Source organism: Ambystoma mexicanum, chromosome 2q (genome assembly GCF_040938575.1).
Source record: "Ambystoma mexicanum isolate Mex_15411 chromosome 2q, UKY_AmexF1_1, whole genome shotgun sequence".
Taxonomy (NCBI): Eukaryota; Metazoa; Chordata; class Amphibia; order Caudata; family Ambystomatidae; genus Ambystoma; species Ambystoma mexicanum.
The window spans coordinates 581287333-581307117 of NC_090924.1; the positions used below are offsets into that span (position 1 = coordinate 581287333).

The window sequence follows — 19785 nt, forward strand, 5'->3', positions numbered from 1 at the left end:
CTTGCCGAGACGTGACTGTGAAGGTGTAGATCTGCAGGTTTAGGAGCCACTCGCTACATACAAACAGTTGATGTGGGGTTTTACTACAGTGTGGTCATTCATTTCCACATTACATACTTCCACACATACTACTTTGTCATCCAATGCATTATTATTTTTTTATTACTTTTATAAAGCGCGCCTAACCCTCAGGCATCTGGGCGCTTGAATTTAAGAATACGGTTAAATTGCAGAGACTTAGTTATACAGTAAAGTTGCAGATTACAGGTACAGTATCTACATGCTTTTACAGTTGCAATTAGTCACATGTGAATATTCAGTTACACTTCAAGCTTAGTCTTTTAGTAAACATATGCAGAATACGGTGTCTCAGTTTCTAGTTATGCTGTGTCAGTCTTGTCTGTGTAAGGTGGACAGGGGGGGAACCTAGTGCTCATTAGTGGAGCAGGGTAGATTCTAAGTAGAAGAGTGCTTAACCTTAGCTTTCTTTTTTAAGTATTATGCTATTTTAAATATCACCTCCCTTCGTCTGCTTTTCTTGCTCTGCTAGGAACCTAGTCCTCTGTTGGCTTTTCCTTCTACTTAACCCTATCTAGTAAAGTATAGAATAAAGACTACTCGCTTCTCTTTTTTTTGACATATTCCTAAAAAGTATCAACACTATTTTCCTGTTTGCGCACCTCATAATACGTGGATTGGTTTTCTTGTTCCTAGACTACCAAGTGAGAGGAGCATGGTCAGTGATGAGTTGAAACGGTCTACTTGTCAGATAGTACTTAAGAGGCTCTGCTGTCCATTTAATGGCAAGGCATTCTAGTGTGTCGTAGAATATTTCCTTTAAGAGGTAACGTCCTACTGATGTAGAGGATGGAACTTGCATTTCCATCTTGTTTTAGTGGCAACACTATCCCAGACCCACTCGACAATCATCTCTCTGCAGATTGAATAGCTGAAAGAAGTCTGTATGGCACAGTGAAGAACTCCTTGTAGTCGTCTTAATCTGACTGGTTCAATGCAGTACATTTATTAGGGTTGCGTTAGGTGATCTTTTAAGCGTCTGGCAAAGCTGGAGAAATGCGAGATGAATATCCATTAACACCCCACTAATTTGAAGAAAACACACATTTCTTTTGTTGTTGACAGAGGAATCCTTTGGTTTCCTTCCTGAGGTTGCACCAAAGCATGCCTGAATTGGAGACCAAGGTATTTAACAGTGATATGACATTTAATTGTGTTCACTTTAAACCTGCCCTGTGCCCACAGATAGATTTTGTATGTTTCTACCACAGGTACATTTCACAATACTGTTTAAAAGTACCCTTACTATATATCTGATGAAGGTATAGAACTTGGTCTAGAAGGGGCTGGAAGGTGGATCGAGGGCCATGCAGGCCAAAGAGTAGGACAGTGAACAGAAATAGACTGTCCCGCCAGGCGAAAGCAGCCAATATCCTTAATGGAAATTCTATTTCTCTTGTACATTTACTCAGTCCTTATCATTGGGTAAGAATTAATGCCGGAGATCTTGTTTACCTTACGAAAAACAATACAGAAAATCAATATGCCTTTCCCATGAGTACAATGGGTGATGCCTAATTACTTTGAGGGGGGTTGATGCCTTTCAAGTGCAACATTTTTTGGTCTTCCTTTTAGTTAATCTAATGACAGGCTTCTAGTAGGTGGTTTGGGCCAAGATAAATAGCCTTCCCTTGGGGCATATATATGCGATGAACCTCTAGGAGGAAAGCATGGGTTAGACCTAGACAAAAAAAGGGCCTGGGCTGTTCCAGATCCAACTCCCAACACCCTCAAGGCTACATGCATTACCTGAATACTTGGCAATTTGTCTGGATGTTTTAAACCTAAATACTTGCAACTGACACATTTCTGGGGCTATACACCTACAACCAAACTTCAGAGTAAATGACAGATCAAGCTATATAGATTGAATTCTAATAGTTATCCCATATTGGATGTATATCATTGATTTTGAAGTTATACCAGTCACTGATCACTGACCTTCATTTGTTGTCTATCTTGCCTAAACAGATAAGCAATCATGATTGCTCTCTGCCTAACTATAGGTTTGAAGATTTGCAGGTCTGCTATAGACCTAGAAAATGTTCTACTTCAACGTTATTGAGAGCTGCTCCTTTTATTGGAGTATGTTGCTGCCAACCTTACCATGAGATTATCTACCATGAATTGTGCAATGTTCTAAGGCTGTATGTCACCCAACCGTACACAAATGAGAAATACCTGATTTGACATATGCAAACCTGCAATAATGCCGAGTGCAGGTCTTTAAAAAAGGGACATTTTAGTGCTGTACCTACTGGTAGAGGTACTCCTAGACACATTGATACTATTCTAAAATTGCAAACTGAGTATACCCATTGTTGCCAAGATCCAAATGAGAGGATATACAAGTGATGGGCAAAACCCATTGATGCTGTAAATAACAAAACAGACAATTTGGCATCGTTATTGGAGTTAGAGGGTAAAGAGTCCAGCAGATCTTAGTATAACCTCTCGAAAGAGAGATGGTTCCCTTATTTTTATTGTCTTTTTAACCCAGATATACATCCATTGGTACCCTTACCCTTTTTAGAAATGTTCATCACCCAAACGATTGGAAGCTGTGTTATTCATCCTTAGTTTTCCATGGTAACAAAATTAAAAAGATGTTATTGGCACAAATACCTGGGCTATATTTTCCGGACCAGAGGCATTACACATTAACTTGTTTAGGCACAATCTAAGTATCTGTAGTCTATTCATGACAAAGCTTTTTTTTATTTTTTATTTGAATTTATTTAATTTTTTAAAGACATGAAAAGGGCATTACAAAACATTAATCCAAAAACAGATCTAGTGTATCATGTACCTGTGAAGCAATTCCCCCCCCACCCTAACAAGAAAGCATGTACTGTATTCAAAGTAATTTTTTCTACCCCCTGCCCACCCTCATTCTTAATATATTAACATATATAATTGAACTATAGAAAATAGAGACTTGTTTCGAATACATCATAACATATCCAATAAATACACTGGCACAGGTTGTTTGGGCATGAAATCCTATGGGTCATTATGTATGTCTTTTCCAGCAAAATCGATTGGAGTGTTCTCCTCAGGGGGGAGGGTACAATGTTTTAATTTCACTTCACAGTTTACTGATTAGTTCCCGGCAAGTACTTACAAATTCTTCCCACATCATGTCACATTGGGTTGATTTTCCATGCAGGGTTGCAGCGATTTTTTCCATGACACATATGTTTGAGGCTACATTTATCCATTCGGCCTTGCCTGGGGTTTGTTCAGACTTCCATTTAATGACTAATGTGGCACAGGCTGCTAGCAAAAGGTGGGCTGCTAGACCCTTAATTCTCTCTCTTTCATCCCCGCATTGTTCGAATCCAAAGAGAACCAACAAGGGATCTGCAGTCCTCTGGATTCCATCAAGGTCTTTGATCCACCCCAAGACTTCATACCAGTAGACCAATCTGGGACAGGCCCACCACATGTGCCAGTAGTCAGCTATTCCACCACACTTACGCCAACATAGTGGGCTTTGTGATTGAAACAATCTAGAGAGTCTGAGAGGGTCGTATTGCCACCTGTGTAGTAATTTGATCCCATGGAGTTTATATTGATTAGCTATAGAGACTTGAGGTGCAGCTCTACACATCCTTGCCCACATATTCGAGTCAATCTCCTCCCCAAGATCCCTCTCCCACCTATTCTTCAAATGCAACGTGGAGCCCCTCCCTGCTTCAACCAATTCTCTATACATGGCGGATATCAAGCCTTTCATTTCTGTTCTGGAGTTCAGAAGCTTCTCAAAGGGGGTGAGCTCTATCCACCTTATCTTTCCATTTGGCCCTTGACAGAGCTCCCTTAATCTGCAGGAAGTGGAAAACAGGGGGAGGGCCCAGCCCGATGTTCTCACCCAGTTCCACAATCGTTATAAAGGTCCCATTCTTCCAGATCTGGGCCGCCCTTTCCAGGCCTTCTTCAAACCAGGGTTGAAATCTGTCTAGGTTAGGAATATTCTCTCTAGTACCTGGGGCCCATAGATGACTCAAGGGGGGTGGCCATGAAGTAATTCCCTGCATATCCTTTCTCTTCCTCCAAACCTCCCAAATGGTTCCCATTATCGGGTGATCTCTTAGCCTCCGTACTAATTTGTTTCTCAGGACCCATAACCACTCAGAGACCGTTGCCGGGGACAGGTAGTGATTGTCCATCGCGACCCATTGAGGATCTTTGCAATTTCATAGGTGGGGAATCAGAATTTGGATCTGGGCGGCTTCATAATATTTCCTCAGGTCTGCTAGCTCCATACCTCCCCTATCTTTGGGCAATGTTAAACTGTCTAAGGCTACTCTCGTTCTTTCACCCTCCCAGAGGAACTTCACGATGGCTCTTTTGGCCTCATCAAAGAAGGTATTCAGCATTCATATGGGGAGCATCTGGAAGGGATAAAGAAAGCGAGGGAGGCATACCATTTTGATCGCGTTAAGTCTACCCACCCATAATATCGTAAATTTCTTCCATTTGGCTAGGTCTTCATAAAACTTACGAAGGAGGGGTGGGTAATTAGCTTTGTAGAGTTTGGTGATGTCTCTTGTGACCTGTATACCTAGATATTTAAACGTGTCCCTTTCCAGGATAAGGCCCACAGGAGAGGGCCTATCTACCTCTGCTTGCATGGGCCCATATAAGGGAAATAAAATTGATTTGGCCTCATTGATTTTGAAACCCGAGAGGGACCAATACTCTTTAATCAGCTGGATTGCTCTGGGATGGAGGACATGGGATTTGATATGTGCAGGAGTAGGTCGTCTGCATACAAAGCTACTTTATAGTCTGTGGCTCCCAGTCTGAGTCCCTCAACCTGGGGGTCGTCTCTGGGCTAGGGGTTCTACTGAGAGTGCGAAGAGTATTGCAGAGAGAAGGCAACCCTGTCGGGTTCCTCTACCTAGCTTGAACCAGCGGGAGTATTCACTGTTGACAAAAACTGAGGCCGTGGGAGATGTGTATACTGCCTGGATCCCTGCCCTGAATTTCGGGCCAATTCCCACTTTGCGGAGGACTGCCTGCAGAAAGACCAATTCAACCCTGTCGAAGGCCTTTTCGACGTCGATCGAGAGGAGAGCAGGCTCATTCCTCATGGTTCGAGATGCATTAATCAAGTGTAGGGTCTTCCTCATGGTGTCCGCCCCTTGTCAGCCCAATATAAAGCCGACCTGATCAGTGTGTATTAGAAGCGGCATATACGTCTCCAGTCAGGTTGCCAAGATTATGGCATACATTTTTGCATCAATGTTTAGTAGGGATATGGGGCGATACGTTCCGCATTGCTTAGGGTTCCGGCCCTCTTTGGGGATCACTGAAACAAGGGCCCGGACAAAGGAGTCCGGAGCTCTTCCCGTGTCTAAGATTTCATTAAACAGTTCTACCATAAGAGGAAGGAGGGAAGAGAGAAAGGATTTATAGAATCCAGTGGTGTAGCCGTCTTCCCCGGGGGATTTGCCTAAGGACAGTCTCTTAACCGCGTTCTTAACCTCATCTTCTGTTATCGGACACTCTAGCGTACAGCTTTTGTCATATGTTATCTGTGGAATATTTACAGAGGACAGGTATTGATCAGTATCCGACTCTCCGGGTTGGGCCTCTGACCCATAAAGGGTCTCATAATACTTGGCCATGGCCTCTGTGATGTCTGTATTAGTCGCAGTGTGGGAGGTATCTTGGTTTTCTATTTCTAATACTTTCCGCTCCACCCATTGGGAATGTAGCCTGGCAGCCAACAAGGAGTCGGCCTTGTCCCCTTTCTCATAAAACCTCTGTTTTAGGAGTTGCAATTTCAGGGCTATTAGTCCGTGTTCAAGAAGGCAAAGTTCTTTCCTCTTTTTCTTTGCCTCCAAAATCTTGTCCGCCCTCCCAGTTTCATCCCTCCTTGCTTCCCCATCTAAACGACATATCTCATTTCTGAGTTTGTTTTCGATCAAGTTTCTTTCCCTTTTCTTGCTGGCCCCCTTTCTCATCAGACCTCCCCGCCAGGTCGCTTTCCCCGCTTCCCACACTATTAGTTTGGGAACTTCCCCATGACAAAGCTTTTTAATTTGTTCAATGCTTATTTAGTGCACCCCTCTTCTTGGAGAAGTTCAATCATTATAGTAATTTAGAAAAAAGGTAATGAAGTTGAGCTTGTTAATTACCAACCAATCTCACTATTGGACTCGGTAGCAAAATTCCATAGTAAAGTTAACAGGAGGCACACTGAACACAATGTGTTTTCTCAATTACCATCTGGTTTCAAAAGAGAAGTCCGTATGATTGGTCAGGTATTTAGGTTGTATCTGCTGATACAAAAACACATTTTTCAAAAGGAACAGAATCTGTGTATGGTCTTTGCGTCTCGGACAGAATTTTACACAGTGCTCAGGGCTGAACTCTGGACAGTGCTTACTAGGATCTTCATTCCTGAGCATGGCATTATTGCTATTAAGAATGTATGAAGTAACATGTTGGAAGAGAGATGGGAACCTGGGAGTGAACTCACAGAGCCATTTCCAGTCATCTGAGGTGTCTGCAAAGGGTGTGCTATTGCTTCTGCTTGATTTTTCTATTTATTAATGATATGTTTGCATCCTTGAGCAAAATTTACCCGGGTGCTCCAACCTTAAGTGGCAACCGTTATAGTGCTCTTATGATGATGCAGTGCTAATTTCTAAAACTCCAACTGGTCTTCAGAAATCACTACACAGTTTTAAGAACATCTGTCTTTAAAATAGGCTTATAATTAACTTGGACAAAAGGAAATCTCTAGTGGTCCGCTCTAAAGGGTCCCCAAAGCACCATCAATCTCTAGCGGGGCAACTGGTAGAGGGGGTGAGCACCTTTGACTATTTGTATTCTGAATCAATCATGATGGCTCCCGGAATGGCCAGATAATGAGTGATCTAATTCTCACTAGACACTGATGCATCGCAGTCTTATTTGGCAAATGTTTTAGCGGACGCTCATTTGACTTGGCTTTAGAGGTTTAACTTTATGGTGCCGAGCTATGGGTAACTTTCAAATCACCCAGTTAGGCACCAAAGAAATCAAGATCTTTAAGTGCCTCCTGAACTTTCCAATGAGTACACCTAAAACTCCCCTCAGATTACAGTTGGGACAAGATGGTATTATTTGGACAGCTTCTTAGAGATCTCATTATTGGCTGAAGATTTAGAGTTCTCCAAGCCTCTTAAGATATTGTGAGGCTTTACGCAAGGACTTAAAGCAGTACACTGACCTTGTGTAGAGGGGAGGGGAACCCCTCTCAGCCAGGGGTGGCTGGCCTAATAGGGTGAAATTCATAGCCAGTCCTATCCCAAAGGAGGAAGTGTGGAAGTTGAGATGGCCACAATTCCTGCCCCCCCTCGTGCGCTATCCTATGTATGTGCTGTTTCCCATGCCTCCAAAATGAGGCTCGCCAGATTCACTCTATTTTTCCTACAGTCAACATTCAGGCCCCATACATCAACTGGCAGAGCGAGAGAGAGAACAAGCAGCCCTCCAGTGCCAGGCGCCACTCGCATTGTGAGACTTTGAGACTTGGAAGAAACCAAAGGGGAGCGTCCCTCAGCGTTTTCTCTTGGATGCTATATATAGAGACCCCGATGTGCTTGGAGGAGCTTAGCCTTTTGGCTTGCAGTCAGCTCTGCATGTGTCCTTGTTGGAACAAGGACATCTGCAGAGCAGAACGCGATAATCCTAGAGAAACAGATTACCGTTTTAACGCTCACCAAGAAATTCAGCACAGCGGTGCTATCCTTATTAATGTCATTCGGGATTCTCCGAACCAGTATACCAATTCACCCACCATCGTGGGCAGCGCAGATACAATTTAGCCTTGAGAAGGACCTGCATGGGTCGAAACATGTGTTGGGTGACCTACCAAAACGACCAATTAAATCTTCTTCATGAAAATTTTGGACACTATGCTTACTTGTACTCACCAGCGCAAGATACCTGGGGTCCAATCCCAACATTAAATGTAGATCCCTGCATCCTCAATACCTTGTTAGGGCACCTCACCCTGGTAAAATATGGGACTTTGGGCTTGTTGTTCTACCTAATGGCTCATATCTTGTGTTTAAGGCAATGCCTCAAGATCACAGGTAGCAAAATCAGCCGCAACCAATAAGTAACTGTTTACGGCCTTAGAGAAGGTTAGGGATCCCATTATATACCTAACCAACTAGGCGATGTGTATCCTAATCAGCAGGGCTTGGACTGTCCTACCTCTACTATTGGCAGATTTGACAAGCTTCTCAGAATTGATGTGTTATTAAGGAAGGCAACTGTAAAACAGACACAATCGAACACAGTTCAAGGGCATTTATTGAACTTCGGAGAGGGTTTGATAAATGCCTATCTAATCCTAAATCTACAGAAGGGAGCAAGCTATGACCATCAAATAGTAATAACGCAGTCCTAGTGGTGTCTTGTCAAAACGAAAGGGCCTATACTAATAAACCTATTGCCAATATTTACCTCTAAATACAAATAGTGTGGGAAATAGTGTTACGAAAAAGAAAGAAGAGTTCACAAAATGATATGTCAGGATGTTCAGGCTGTTAGCCTACCCTGCCCAGGTTTTGAGCAGCACTGGACAAGGCGGTTTACTCGAGCACAGCATGATCTCTGGCTTCTTTAGCATGAGGATACAATTCAATCATTAGCATTAGGGCCCTCTGTCGCACAGGAAAACTGTCCTGCAGCACCTTTCAGCACCCTTTTCCTTACATAACCCCCTCCTCTAGGGCCTTTCCTAGGACCCGGCTTACCCGTATGGGACTGATGAAATAGGCTTACCAGACAATCTGCTTGTACTGCCTCTGCAGGTTCCCAAGAATCGTCCTTAGGACCACAACCCACCAAGGCAATCAGGTACCAAAGTCTTGTGCCATGCCACTTGGAATCCAGGATGTGCTGCACTTCAAATTCCTCTTGACCATCATCACCCCCCGGAGCCTGTCTTGTCACCAAACCAGGAGCTGCGGGTTTAACCAAGGAAACGTGAAACACTGGATGTATCTTCATATGAGAAGGCAATCGCAATCGCACTGCCATGTCAGAAACACATTGTACAATAGTATATGGTCCAATGAAACAGGGCAACATTTTACAAGATCCAAACAACTTAATGTGCTGAGTGGATAACCACACTCGATCTCCCACCACATACTTAGGACTGGATCGTCTCTTTCGATCCGCTTGCCTCTTGTAGACCACCTTAGCCTTGTCCAGATTTTAGCGTGCTCTCTCTCGTATCTCAAGAAGCTCCCGCGTGCATTCAGTGACCCCCAGGATCTTATTAAACCTTGGAACCTCTTCTGGTAACATTTGACAATATTGGCCATACAGACAGAAATGACGGGACATGCCTAGTGAATCGTGTTTGGTGCTATTGTAACAGAACTCCGCCAGCCAAAGAGCCCGAACCGACAAGGTTTTACCATTGGCCCAAAAACACCTTGGATATTGCTCCATGGTCTGATTTACTTTTTCAGTTTGACCATTCGTCTGGTGATGGTAACTAGTGGATATTGCGCAGGAGATTCCGAGTAACTTACAGAAAGCATGCTAGAACCGAGAGGTGAATTGTGACTCTCGGTCGGATACTATTGTTCTGGGAAAGCCATTCAATCTTACTACATGCTGCAAAAATAAATCTGCCAGAATATCAGCACTTGGAATACCATCACATGGTATGAAATGGGATTGCTTTGTCAGATAGGCCTCTATCATCAAGATTTATCACAGTCTCCATCCCGGGGCAGCTCAGTAACAAAGTCCATGGATACACATGCCCAAGGTTCGGTGGGAGTGGCCAATGGCTGCAACAACCCAGCCTTCTTCAAATGATCTGCTTTAGATCATACACAAGTCTCAAAATCTGCCACATATTTCTGTACCTGGAAGGCCCACCCTTCCCACCAAAAATACTGCTGCACCATGTCTTGGTTTTCCCCGACACCCACATGCCCTGCCCTTGGAGAATTATGGCTCCAAAACAAGACTTTTGTCCTCAATGACTCAGTGGGAAGAAACAGCCTCTGCTCTTGATAGGGTACTGCCTCTCGTATGAGTCTGGCCTTGCCCTTCTTCAACCACTCTGTCCACTTTTCTTTAGGAAAACTGAGTAACAGCACCCACAATCTTCTCCGTTGGAATGATACTTTGTTCCACTTGACATTGTCATCCCAGATTTTCCTGCCTGGATAGTGCACCTGACTTTCCGTTGCTCATACCCGACCTGTATGTGACCACAAAGTCAAACACTTCAAACAATTGGGCCCATCTTAACTGCCGAGAACTCAACGTCCTAGCCAATCTCAAATACTGTAGGTACTTGTGATCAGTGATAATCAATACTGGATGTCAGGCTCCCATTAAATAATTACGCTCTTCTAGAGAAGCTTCTCTGATTGCCAGAAGTACCTTATCCATAATGGCATAATTCTGTTCACAAGCTGTCAATTTGCGCGAGAAATAGGCCACTTGATGTAAAATGCCCTCCCCATCTGCTTGTGACAAGATTGCCCCTACGGCTATATTGGAGGCATCAGTCTCCACCTGAAACTGTTTTTCAAGATTGGGGTGACATAGAATTGGGGGCTCCGTGAATGCTGCCTTTAACTTCCCAAATGCTTTCTCAGCCTCAGCAACCAAGTGAACTTGGTAGCCTTCTTTAGCAATTGTGTAATAGGTGTAATGATGGCAGAAAAATTGTTGATAAACCTTCGATAAAATTGACAAATCCTAGAAATTATTGAATGTCCTTCACACACTGGGGAGATGGCCATTTGGTGACTGCCTGTACTTTTTTGTCATCCATAACTACACCTGCTGGTGTCAAAATGAAACCCAAAAATTCCACAGTGGTGGTATGAAACTCACACTTTTCTTACTTTGCAAACAATTGATACTCCTGTAACCTGGCTGGCACTGCCTTAACATGCTGTATGTGTTGTTCAACTGACTCAGAAAAATTAAAAATGTCATCAATGCACAAAATCACAAATTAATCCAGATATTCTCGCAATACCTCCTGCATAAAATGTGAAAAAGAAGCAGCAGTGTTGCATAAACCAAAAGGCATCACTAAATACTCAAATAAACCAAACTTCATATGGAAACCTGTCTTCCACTTGTCACCCTCCTTCACCCTGATGAGATGGTACGCTCCCCTTATGTCCAACTTGGTATATATTTTGGCCAGCTGGTCTAACAATACTGAAATTAATGTCAACGGGAACCGGTTCTTGATGGTCACCCTATTTAGTGCTCTGTAGTCAATGCAAGTTCTTAAGGTACCCTCCTTCTTGGGCACAGAAAACATGGGAGATGAAACTGGGGATTTAGAACACACAGGCCAAAATCCCATCTAAATATTCCTGCAAATGTTGTGTCTCTTTCGGATAAGGCATACACCGGACTGCAAGGTAACCTAGCCTGCGGTTCCAACTCGATTACACAATCAAATGGCCTATGGGGCAGCAACTGGGATGCCCCACCCTTGTCAAATACGCCAGCAAACACTTGCTGATTCACTCCCTCCACCAAAAAAGTTGTGGGACCCCCAATGAGATCCACACTGCTCAGTTCCAAAAGTCAATGTACTTCCTTTCCAGTCTTTGCTTGGATTATGCACCACAAACCAGGGCATTGCCAAAATTACTCTGAATTGGGGAGCAGCAATCAAATCGAACATGATAACCTCTTCATGACCCTCAACACACCACATCCTTACCTCTTGGGTCTGAGTGGTAATAAGACCAGAGGTCAAACATAAGCCATCCACTGCCTGCACCAACTCACTCTCTTCCTTCATTCTTGTGGGAAGTCCTAACTTAGTTGCCAATGCATTATCTATAAAATTCCCTGTGGCCCCAGAATCCACCATTGCCGATACCATCTCCTTACTATTTGCAAATTAAAGTCACCAATACATAGATATGAGGAGCCTTAACCAGCATAGTATTAGCCACTGCTGAAGGGAACTTTGCCTCCTGCTGGCTCAGTATAGTTGTTCCCCCACTTACCAAGCCCCTTCTTTTCCCGCCTCCACCTTTCTCTTTTCCCCAAGTCGAGCGGGTGTATTGGGACAGTTCCAGATGTAAGACCCGATTTCCCACAATAGAAACACAAGTTATTGGACTTCCTCTTTTCCTTTTCTTCCGCAGACAAAAGTCCTCAGATGCTCCCTATCAGCATGGGCTCCCCCTGGTCCCCACCTGTACGTCCCCCAACTTCCTTACTTCTGTCTAGATGCACAAATGGTACTCCATCTGTCCTCTTCTCTCCCTTGCACTCACCCAGTCTATCATCCAACTGCAGTGCCAAGTCAATTAATGCACTACATGACTCTGGCTGTGGTTCGACATGAACTATTGCATCTTTTAATTCCTCTCGCAATCCTTGATAAAATAAAACTGCTTGTTTGGGATCCGGCCACGCCGTTTCTACCACTAAGCGATTAAATTGCGTCACATAGGTCACCAAATCCTTAGTACCCTGCCTCAGTGCTAATAATTCTTTGTCCTGTGCCAATGATACATTACAGTGATCAAACAGTTGCGCAAACTCCACTGAAATACCAGCCCAGTCATATAAAATAGGCTCGTCCTTCTGTACTAAGGGAATTGCCCAAGCAGCAGCGTCCCCCGTCAAATAGGAAATAACAAAAGCTGTCTGTGCCTGAGCGGACTCAAATGCTGTAGGTTTGCATAAAAAATGTAACTCGCATTGCGTCAAAAAGGTAGAAAACTTCCTAGGATCCCCCTCAAATCTCTCTGGGTCTGCCAATGCAACACCAAACTGTTATTGGACAACTTCTGTATTGGCTCGACTAGAGGCTCCTGCAGATTAAACTGCTGCCATCTCCCCATGCAGTGGCGTTCCTTGAGCTGTTAACCCACTAACGTGCCTCTTCAACGTAGCAGTCTCCTGCCGGGACTGAATTAACTCTGCCTGAATATCCTGTAGTGCTTTTAACACCTCTGTTAATGGTGGAGGGGACTCCACTTGGATTGGGTGGCTTAATTATCCCAATTTGGGGGTTGGTGATTGTCACACCCCTGGAGTATCAGGCAACTCCTTCCTAGCCACTGAAGCCAAATGTAGTTGACCCCTTCCACCTTGGTTGGCTAGGGCGCCTGATTTTAGCATATACAGTTACCACGAGGCAGCCAAAGTGGGGGGGTGGTGGTTTGGGAGAGGTTGTGGATAGGTAAGGGTGTTAGGATCACTGGAAAGAGGGTTAGGGTTCTTGAATGGGATAGGTATAGGGAAAGAAACAACCTGTTAACACACACACTTGCTTGAATCTGTGTGACACCTCCTATCATATCCTGACACTAGCTATACCCTTTTTGATTAGGATATAGCTTCACTACTCATGTATTCCTTACTTGACGGTTCCCTGCCAGCAACAAACAAAAGCACATAATGAGTTATGGATGGCCATAGATAACTGCAACAGCGTACAACATTAAAATGGACAAAGCGCAAGGCAACAAACATATATGCTGAACTTGCGTTGTATTCCTTTCTTGGGAGAACTCAAACTCCTCCTGCTGTGTCATCAGGCGAAGGGTTACTCATTGCCATGCATTGAACATAAGCAACTTGCCACAACATGAAAATGAACAAAAGCAAGCTGCCACACACAAACACAAGCAACTTACGTTCTTAACATGAGAAAGTGCTCCCAGACTTCTAATGTTCAAAGTGCCAGGAGTTCGCTTCCTGCGGTTGCCCTGCATGCGTTATGAGACTCCCTTCTGCAGGGAACCCCATGTGCGATATCCGTACATGTGCTAAACGTCTGTACAGTGTGCAGATATGAAATGCCCAGGCATTGCACCCTGTGCACGCTGCTTCATAGCCAAATCTAAATGTTACATCAAATCACCCTCACGCTCCCTGCAGCCACTTAACTCGGGCCTTGGGAGGGCTTGCCAGACCCCATCCCAGGCAAGGATTCCTCCCACGTTGGACGGAACACAATGCTGCAATCTGCTTCTTGTCCCACGGAGGAGCAGAGCCCTTCATAAGCACAATACCTCACTGCATGGCCTGGGTTCTGTCCGCCAACATCTGAGAATGCCTGCACACCTGCTCTCCCCCTGCCCGTGCCTGCCACGCCAATAATCACCAACATGTAGCACGGGCTGAGGAGTCACTTAAATAGTGTACTTGAGCCTGCGCACGTGCTGGCCTAACTGATAACAGAAAGGCTCATGGGAAGTGTAGGCTTTTGCCCGTTTTGCACGGGAAAACTGTCCTGCACCACCTTTCGGCACCCTTTTCCTTACGGCCGGGTTCAGATCTCTTTTTAACACAATTAGTCTCCCTCAGCCAGGTTCGGATAAATTTCAATTAACAAAGTATCGAAGACTATCGAATGTGCACAGGGTTTGGCTTGACCCGTTGCAGGCCATTTCGATTTCATTTCACAGTTCCTTTCCTTTTAACATTTGACACCTTTCAGTTGGATACCTAACAGAGACTTTCAAATGAGCATCCACGTGGCGACAGACCACTCTGTCTACGGTATTGTATCTTAGCTTCAAAGTTCAGTCACTCATCTGCTGTTTTAATTATATTTGTGTTGCTTGCCACACACGTTTCTTACACTGTACTCTTCAGTTCTCTCTTTACAATGTTGCCGCTTGTAACCTTGGCTTCCACACAGACCGGTCTGATATCCGTCTCCCCAACTCACCGGCTGTGCTGACTCCACTGGTGCTGCTTTGTCGTATGAGCCAAGGACAGTACCACTTCAACAAACTATATTCACCGCCTTGACTATCGACGCAGGCCAGCCCTGGGTATCAAAGACACACAATGGAGGATTCTTCAGCTTTCATTCCAGGTCTTACGTTTCCTATCCTCGAAGGCTCATGAAAGTTATGGTCTTTCGGTGAAAAGGTGAAGGGCACTTCCCTCCTTGCAATCCGCTTCGGTCTTGCCGTCTTTCGCCTTGTATTAAACTGCCATTTTGGAACTGCTGCTTCCTCATGTATTTTGCCTTGCTCAGAGTGTGCTTTCGTGCTCTGCCTTTAATCGGTTTGGGGAAGTGTGATGAAAGTCAGGTGTGTGTAATTATCAGGGAAGGGGCTACCGCGAATCACTGTCCAGTGTCCCACTCCCACAAGACCCCCCATCCAGGTGATCCTCCCGCACTGGTCCACCCACAGGAACTGGATCCAAAAGCTATGGCCGTGTCATGGCCATGTGGATGATAGATCCCCGGGGACTAGCGGGTGAGACACCTTCTTGTTTCTCACAGTATGCAGCTACTAAATGGGCTTGCAATTTTGCTCCATATCAAATAAATGTCATTGTTATATAGGGCAGTAGTATGTTACCCCTAGTTTTATCAGCCTAAAACCAACCGCTCTGAAGGATGCAAAACACAGAAGCATTTAACCCTCACAGTTTTATTGTTATTGTACCTCCTCTATGGCTTGCAAAGATCTTGTGTTTTGCAAATTCAATTCTTGCTTCTGAAATCTGGCCGAATAACTATCATTTTCCTCTCCAGGGGTCCATTTCACCATATCATGTTGTGCGCTATGGCTTTGATCCAGACTGCAAGATTGTTACATTTACAGGAGACAATCCAGGTGAGACAATTCAAGGCTAACTTTCAGTAATGGGTGTTTGAGGCATGTGGACATTGTTCTCTGCTATTCAAATGAATTCCTTCAATGTATCTTTTGATAGAAATGTAATTCACCCAAACACTATCTCAGAAGTGAAGCTCGCAAAACACAACCATCTATCACGAATGTGTCATCTCTTTTTACACTAGGAGGAGGTGAACAGATACAGGTGTGGGATTTTTTCAGCCATTATATGAAATGTGATAAGGCAGGGTTGGACTGTCAAAGCATAGACCCTGAAGAGTAATGCTAGTTACGCCAGTAGACACATTGGGACACAGCCTCGTAAGTCTAGATGAAAGAGGCGCAGAGAATGCGCTCATTTCCTCATTTCATTTGCGCTACTTTCAGAAATGCACAGGTCCCCTTCTTCTCTAAAGTGACCTGTGCATTTCAAGATGGGATGCAGAGTGGCGCAAAGATGCTCTGTCCAGCCCACTTGCATACATTAGTTTATTAGATGAAAGAGGCGCAGAGAATGCGCTCATTTCCTCATTTCATTTGCGCTACTTTCAGAAATGCACAGGTCCCCTTCTTCTCTAAAGTGACCTGTGCATTTCAAGATGGGATGCAGAGTGGCGCAAAGATGCTCTGTCCAGCCCACTTGCATACATTAGTTTCAGGAGTGCGCTCCTGACACTAACGTATGGCAGGCTCCCAGCAGCCTGCATATTTCACAGTGATGACCCTTAAAAGGGCCATCTCTGTGCAATGCTTGAAAAAAAAAACATGTCCATCCTTTTATGGGGGATGGAAACAAGTGTGACAGCCACGGTTTAGAACGCACCTCTCACACTTAGAGAAAAAATCGTGATGGGGTCAGAAATTACCCGGTCATGATTTGCAACTGCTCGAAATAGCCTCAGAGGCATTAGCCTCCTTTCTGCGCCTTTATAAATATGCACTTTTAAATGCACAAAAAAGCCGCCGTTATGCGCAAAAATGCCAAAAGGGGTGAACAAGGGCCTCTAACAAGCACATTTAAGATGCCCTTTGAGAATCAGCTTTTTGGTGCACATGATGCGATGCACGCCAAAAAAAGGGTTTGAGAATCTGGCCCGTTTCCGCCAGGAGACTTATTAACAGTGGCAGAAGTGGTACTGGAAAAGGTGGGATTTTAGCTCCTTTCTAAGGTTACCACATTTTAATCGGTTGAATTTGGGACATCCCCACTCTTTGGGTCAATGAGTGAGTGAGCAAATAAAGTAGAGTTTGAAGGGAGAAGAGGGGCAACGGAGGGGAAGTAGAGGAGGCCTTGCTTGTTATCCTCCCCACCAATTTACATATCTAAGTTACTTCCTCATGTTTTTTTCCTCCAGCACCATTTTCAGTGAGTGCATTTTCCTCACGTTGTTATGCATTAAATTTATTCAAGTATTTCACAGAACATAGTTTCAGCTTTTGATACTTAGTCCCCACTGCCCCACCCCCAAAGTTGCACTTTTTTGATAATCCATTGCCCCTAAATATTCACTTCAAGGTTCTTGCTACTTTTCACCTTACACTTAACTCCTAACCACATACACCTAGCTCTTTGCCACACACCATTTCATATGTGGCCCTTCTCGCTGACTCTTCCACCTTACCCTTAAATTCAACTCTTCACCCCCTTACCTACTATCCTTGTAACTTTAGATATAAAGCTGAATGTATCTATTTGTGTGTACATGTTTGTCCGGCTGTACAAAGCCACACCATTAAACCCACGTCTACCAAATTTTGCATGGATTCATCTTTTGTCTGGAGGAAGATTGTAGTCTATGTGCGGAATCAAACAAATGTACTCTGTCGACACCCTCCTTTACTGATGCTCACCCCGATTCAGTGCAGTAGGTACTAGGAGAAGGCAACATTTGGAAAAGTGTCTGAAGCAACATTTTTGATATGTTAGTTATTCTTTTAACATATATTACTACTGTATACAGTTCGAAACTGTTTATTGAAGCATCTTTAAAGGGAATTTTAAAAAAATTACAATATCAAGAGCTTCTGAAACACATCAACAAACATCAGCACGACTAGCCGACCAGAGGACAAGAGCAACTTTCTCCAGGGCAAATGAGATGCCAGAGCAAACTGAAGCAAGACTTGCTGACATGAGGACAAGAGCCAATTCCTCCAGGGCACATGAGACACCACTCAATCAGGACACGGGCAATGCCGGATATCCCAGCTAGTTATATGTAAGAATCGCCCAATGAAAATACTTCAACCATTAAACTCACTTAAAAGCACTTCATGGTTAAACTACTGGTGAAAAATGCCCTTCAATAATGTTGTACTGCTCTCAATGTGTACATAGCAAGAACCAGCATCATAGCCTTCCCAATGGGATCCAGTTCATATTGAAGGCAGTAGAATCCTTCGAGCGTCATTCCCACTCTTTGTGTTTTTTTTTTTTTTTTTAAAAGGGGTACCCCTGCACCCTCTTAATCCCTTCCAATCTAGGTCTTGCCCCCACCACATCTGTAAAGATCATACAGGAATGGTGAAACAGCATTTGCATCAGTGGCATTTCAGGAAGTTCAGGGTCCTTCAGGATTGCTTTGGCTTTTAGTTTGTCTGCCTGCTTGTTCATTAAACATTTGCCCACCTGAATACTCTTATATAGCGTTTACCACATTGGAGGTTTTTCCTTGTAACTAGATCTTGAGAGATTCTCACTACCCATGACAGGGTTATCTTGGATCAGTGTGCAGTCATCACTGAGAGAGTCTTCTCCCGCAGTCTTGACATTGTGATGATGTAACCTATTATTTTAGTTCCCTCCCATAACATATAGGCAGTTTACTGCCCATTCTTTACATGTAGGGTTATGTAAACAGCTAACTGATGTGATCAAGAAGAATAAAGTGATAACTATCCCCTTTAAACAGTTACAAGTTCAGCCTTTTCTCTATATGTACTTGACAAAATAGCTGAAAAACTCAATTACGCGTTAGTAATGTTAATTTGCACCCACGAAAGACCAGTCGCAATCTGTCCTGCCCGGGCACGATTGTATGATTACTGCAGGCACCCACGGCATACAATAGAAAAGGAACTAATTCCATTTTCAGATGATGGCAGCCATTTTATAACATGTTTTTTATGCCAGCTGTCATCGGAAATGGGACCTAGTCCCTTTTCCATTTTAATGGCATCGGCAATTTTTTGACCTTTTTTCCCCCCTGTCAGGAGATGTGCTTGCGCACAAATTCCCCGGAAAGAGGTAAAAAAAAAACACCATTTGCATCCTGGTGAAATCCAGGAGTGCGATATGCTTTCACCCCATTGGCGGGGGTCCACATTATCCAAGCGATCAGTGAGTGTGTTTACAGTATTATAAGGCATATACTCTTGTAAAATATGAATATTGATTGCAATTTCATAATGTGCTGTAACTGTAAGTGGAAGGTCTCCTCCCTGCCTTTGGGCATGCAGTCACCAACTGCATTCACAGGTCATAGTCTTCACAGTGCTAGGCTGTGGCTGGATGTTTTTTGTATTCAATACAATGCGGTATACATTAAAAAGAATCTTGCACCATTTGAGTTTCGCTGTAAAAACATTGGTGCAGAGAAATTTCATTTTGCAGGTCTGTGTCACTGAATTAATTTTAAACTATGCAATGTCCATTAGATCAGAGCTGAAACTTAGTCAATTTAAAAACATAAATATGGCCCTCCAAGGGAGGGGGCGTGGCTAAGGAGCCATGGACTAGGTCGCGTTTCTATGCTGCTCCTGATGATTCTACAATTATCCTGCGTGAATTCTGTGACCCTTGGAATACAGACTCAACTGCTGATGTGTGAACATGAGGTGCACATGCTGATCATACTTTGATGCAGAACGGTGAAACAGGACTGTAATTATCGTGAGCAATTGCTTCTGGAGATGCTCCGATACGAGGCACTTAAAATGGCGCCCGAGTTCCAACAAAGGAATGCTTGGGGAAACGACAGAGTGTGTCCGGAGCGGGCTTTAGCTGTGGACTGCTGCAAGCATCTCATACGGACAGAAGGCTACAGCCGTACGTGCCGGTGAGAAACCAAGCACAGTATACGCCCCGGGG

At 44.0% G+C, this 19785-nt stretch overlaps 1 protein-coding gene across 4 annotated transcripts in view; it reads left to right on the top strand.

Annotated features, from left to right (window-relative positions):
• Positions 1-19785, top strand: part of XYLB (xylulokinase) — a 1749028-nt gene that overhangs the window by 425784 nt on the left and 1303459 nt on the right. For all 4 annotated transcript variants that reach the window (XM_069647728.1, XM_069647731.1, XM_069647730.1 and 1 more), the window contains one exon: positions 15611-15692. In XM_069647728.1, the coding sequence (XP_069503829.1) occupies positions 15611-15692 (82 nt within the window). The remainder of the gene's footprint in view (positions 1-15610; positions 15693-19785) is intronic.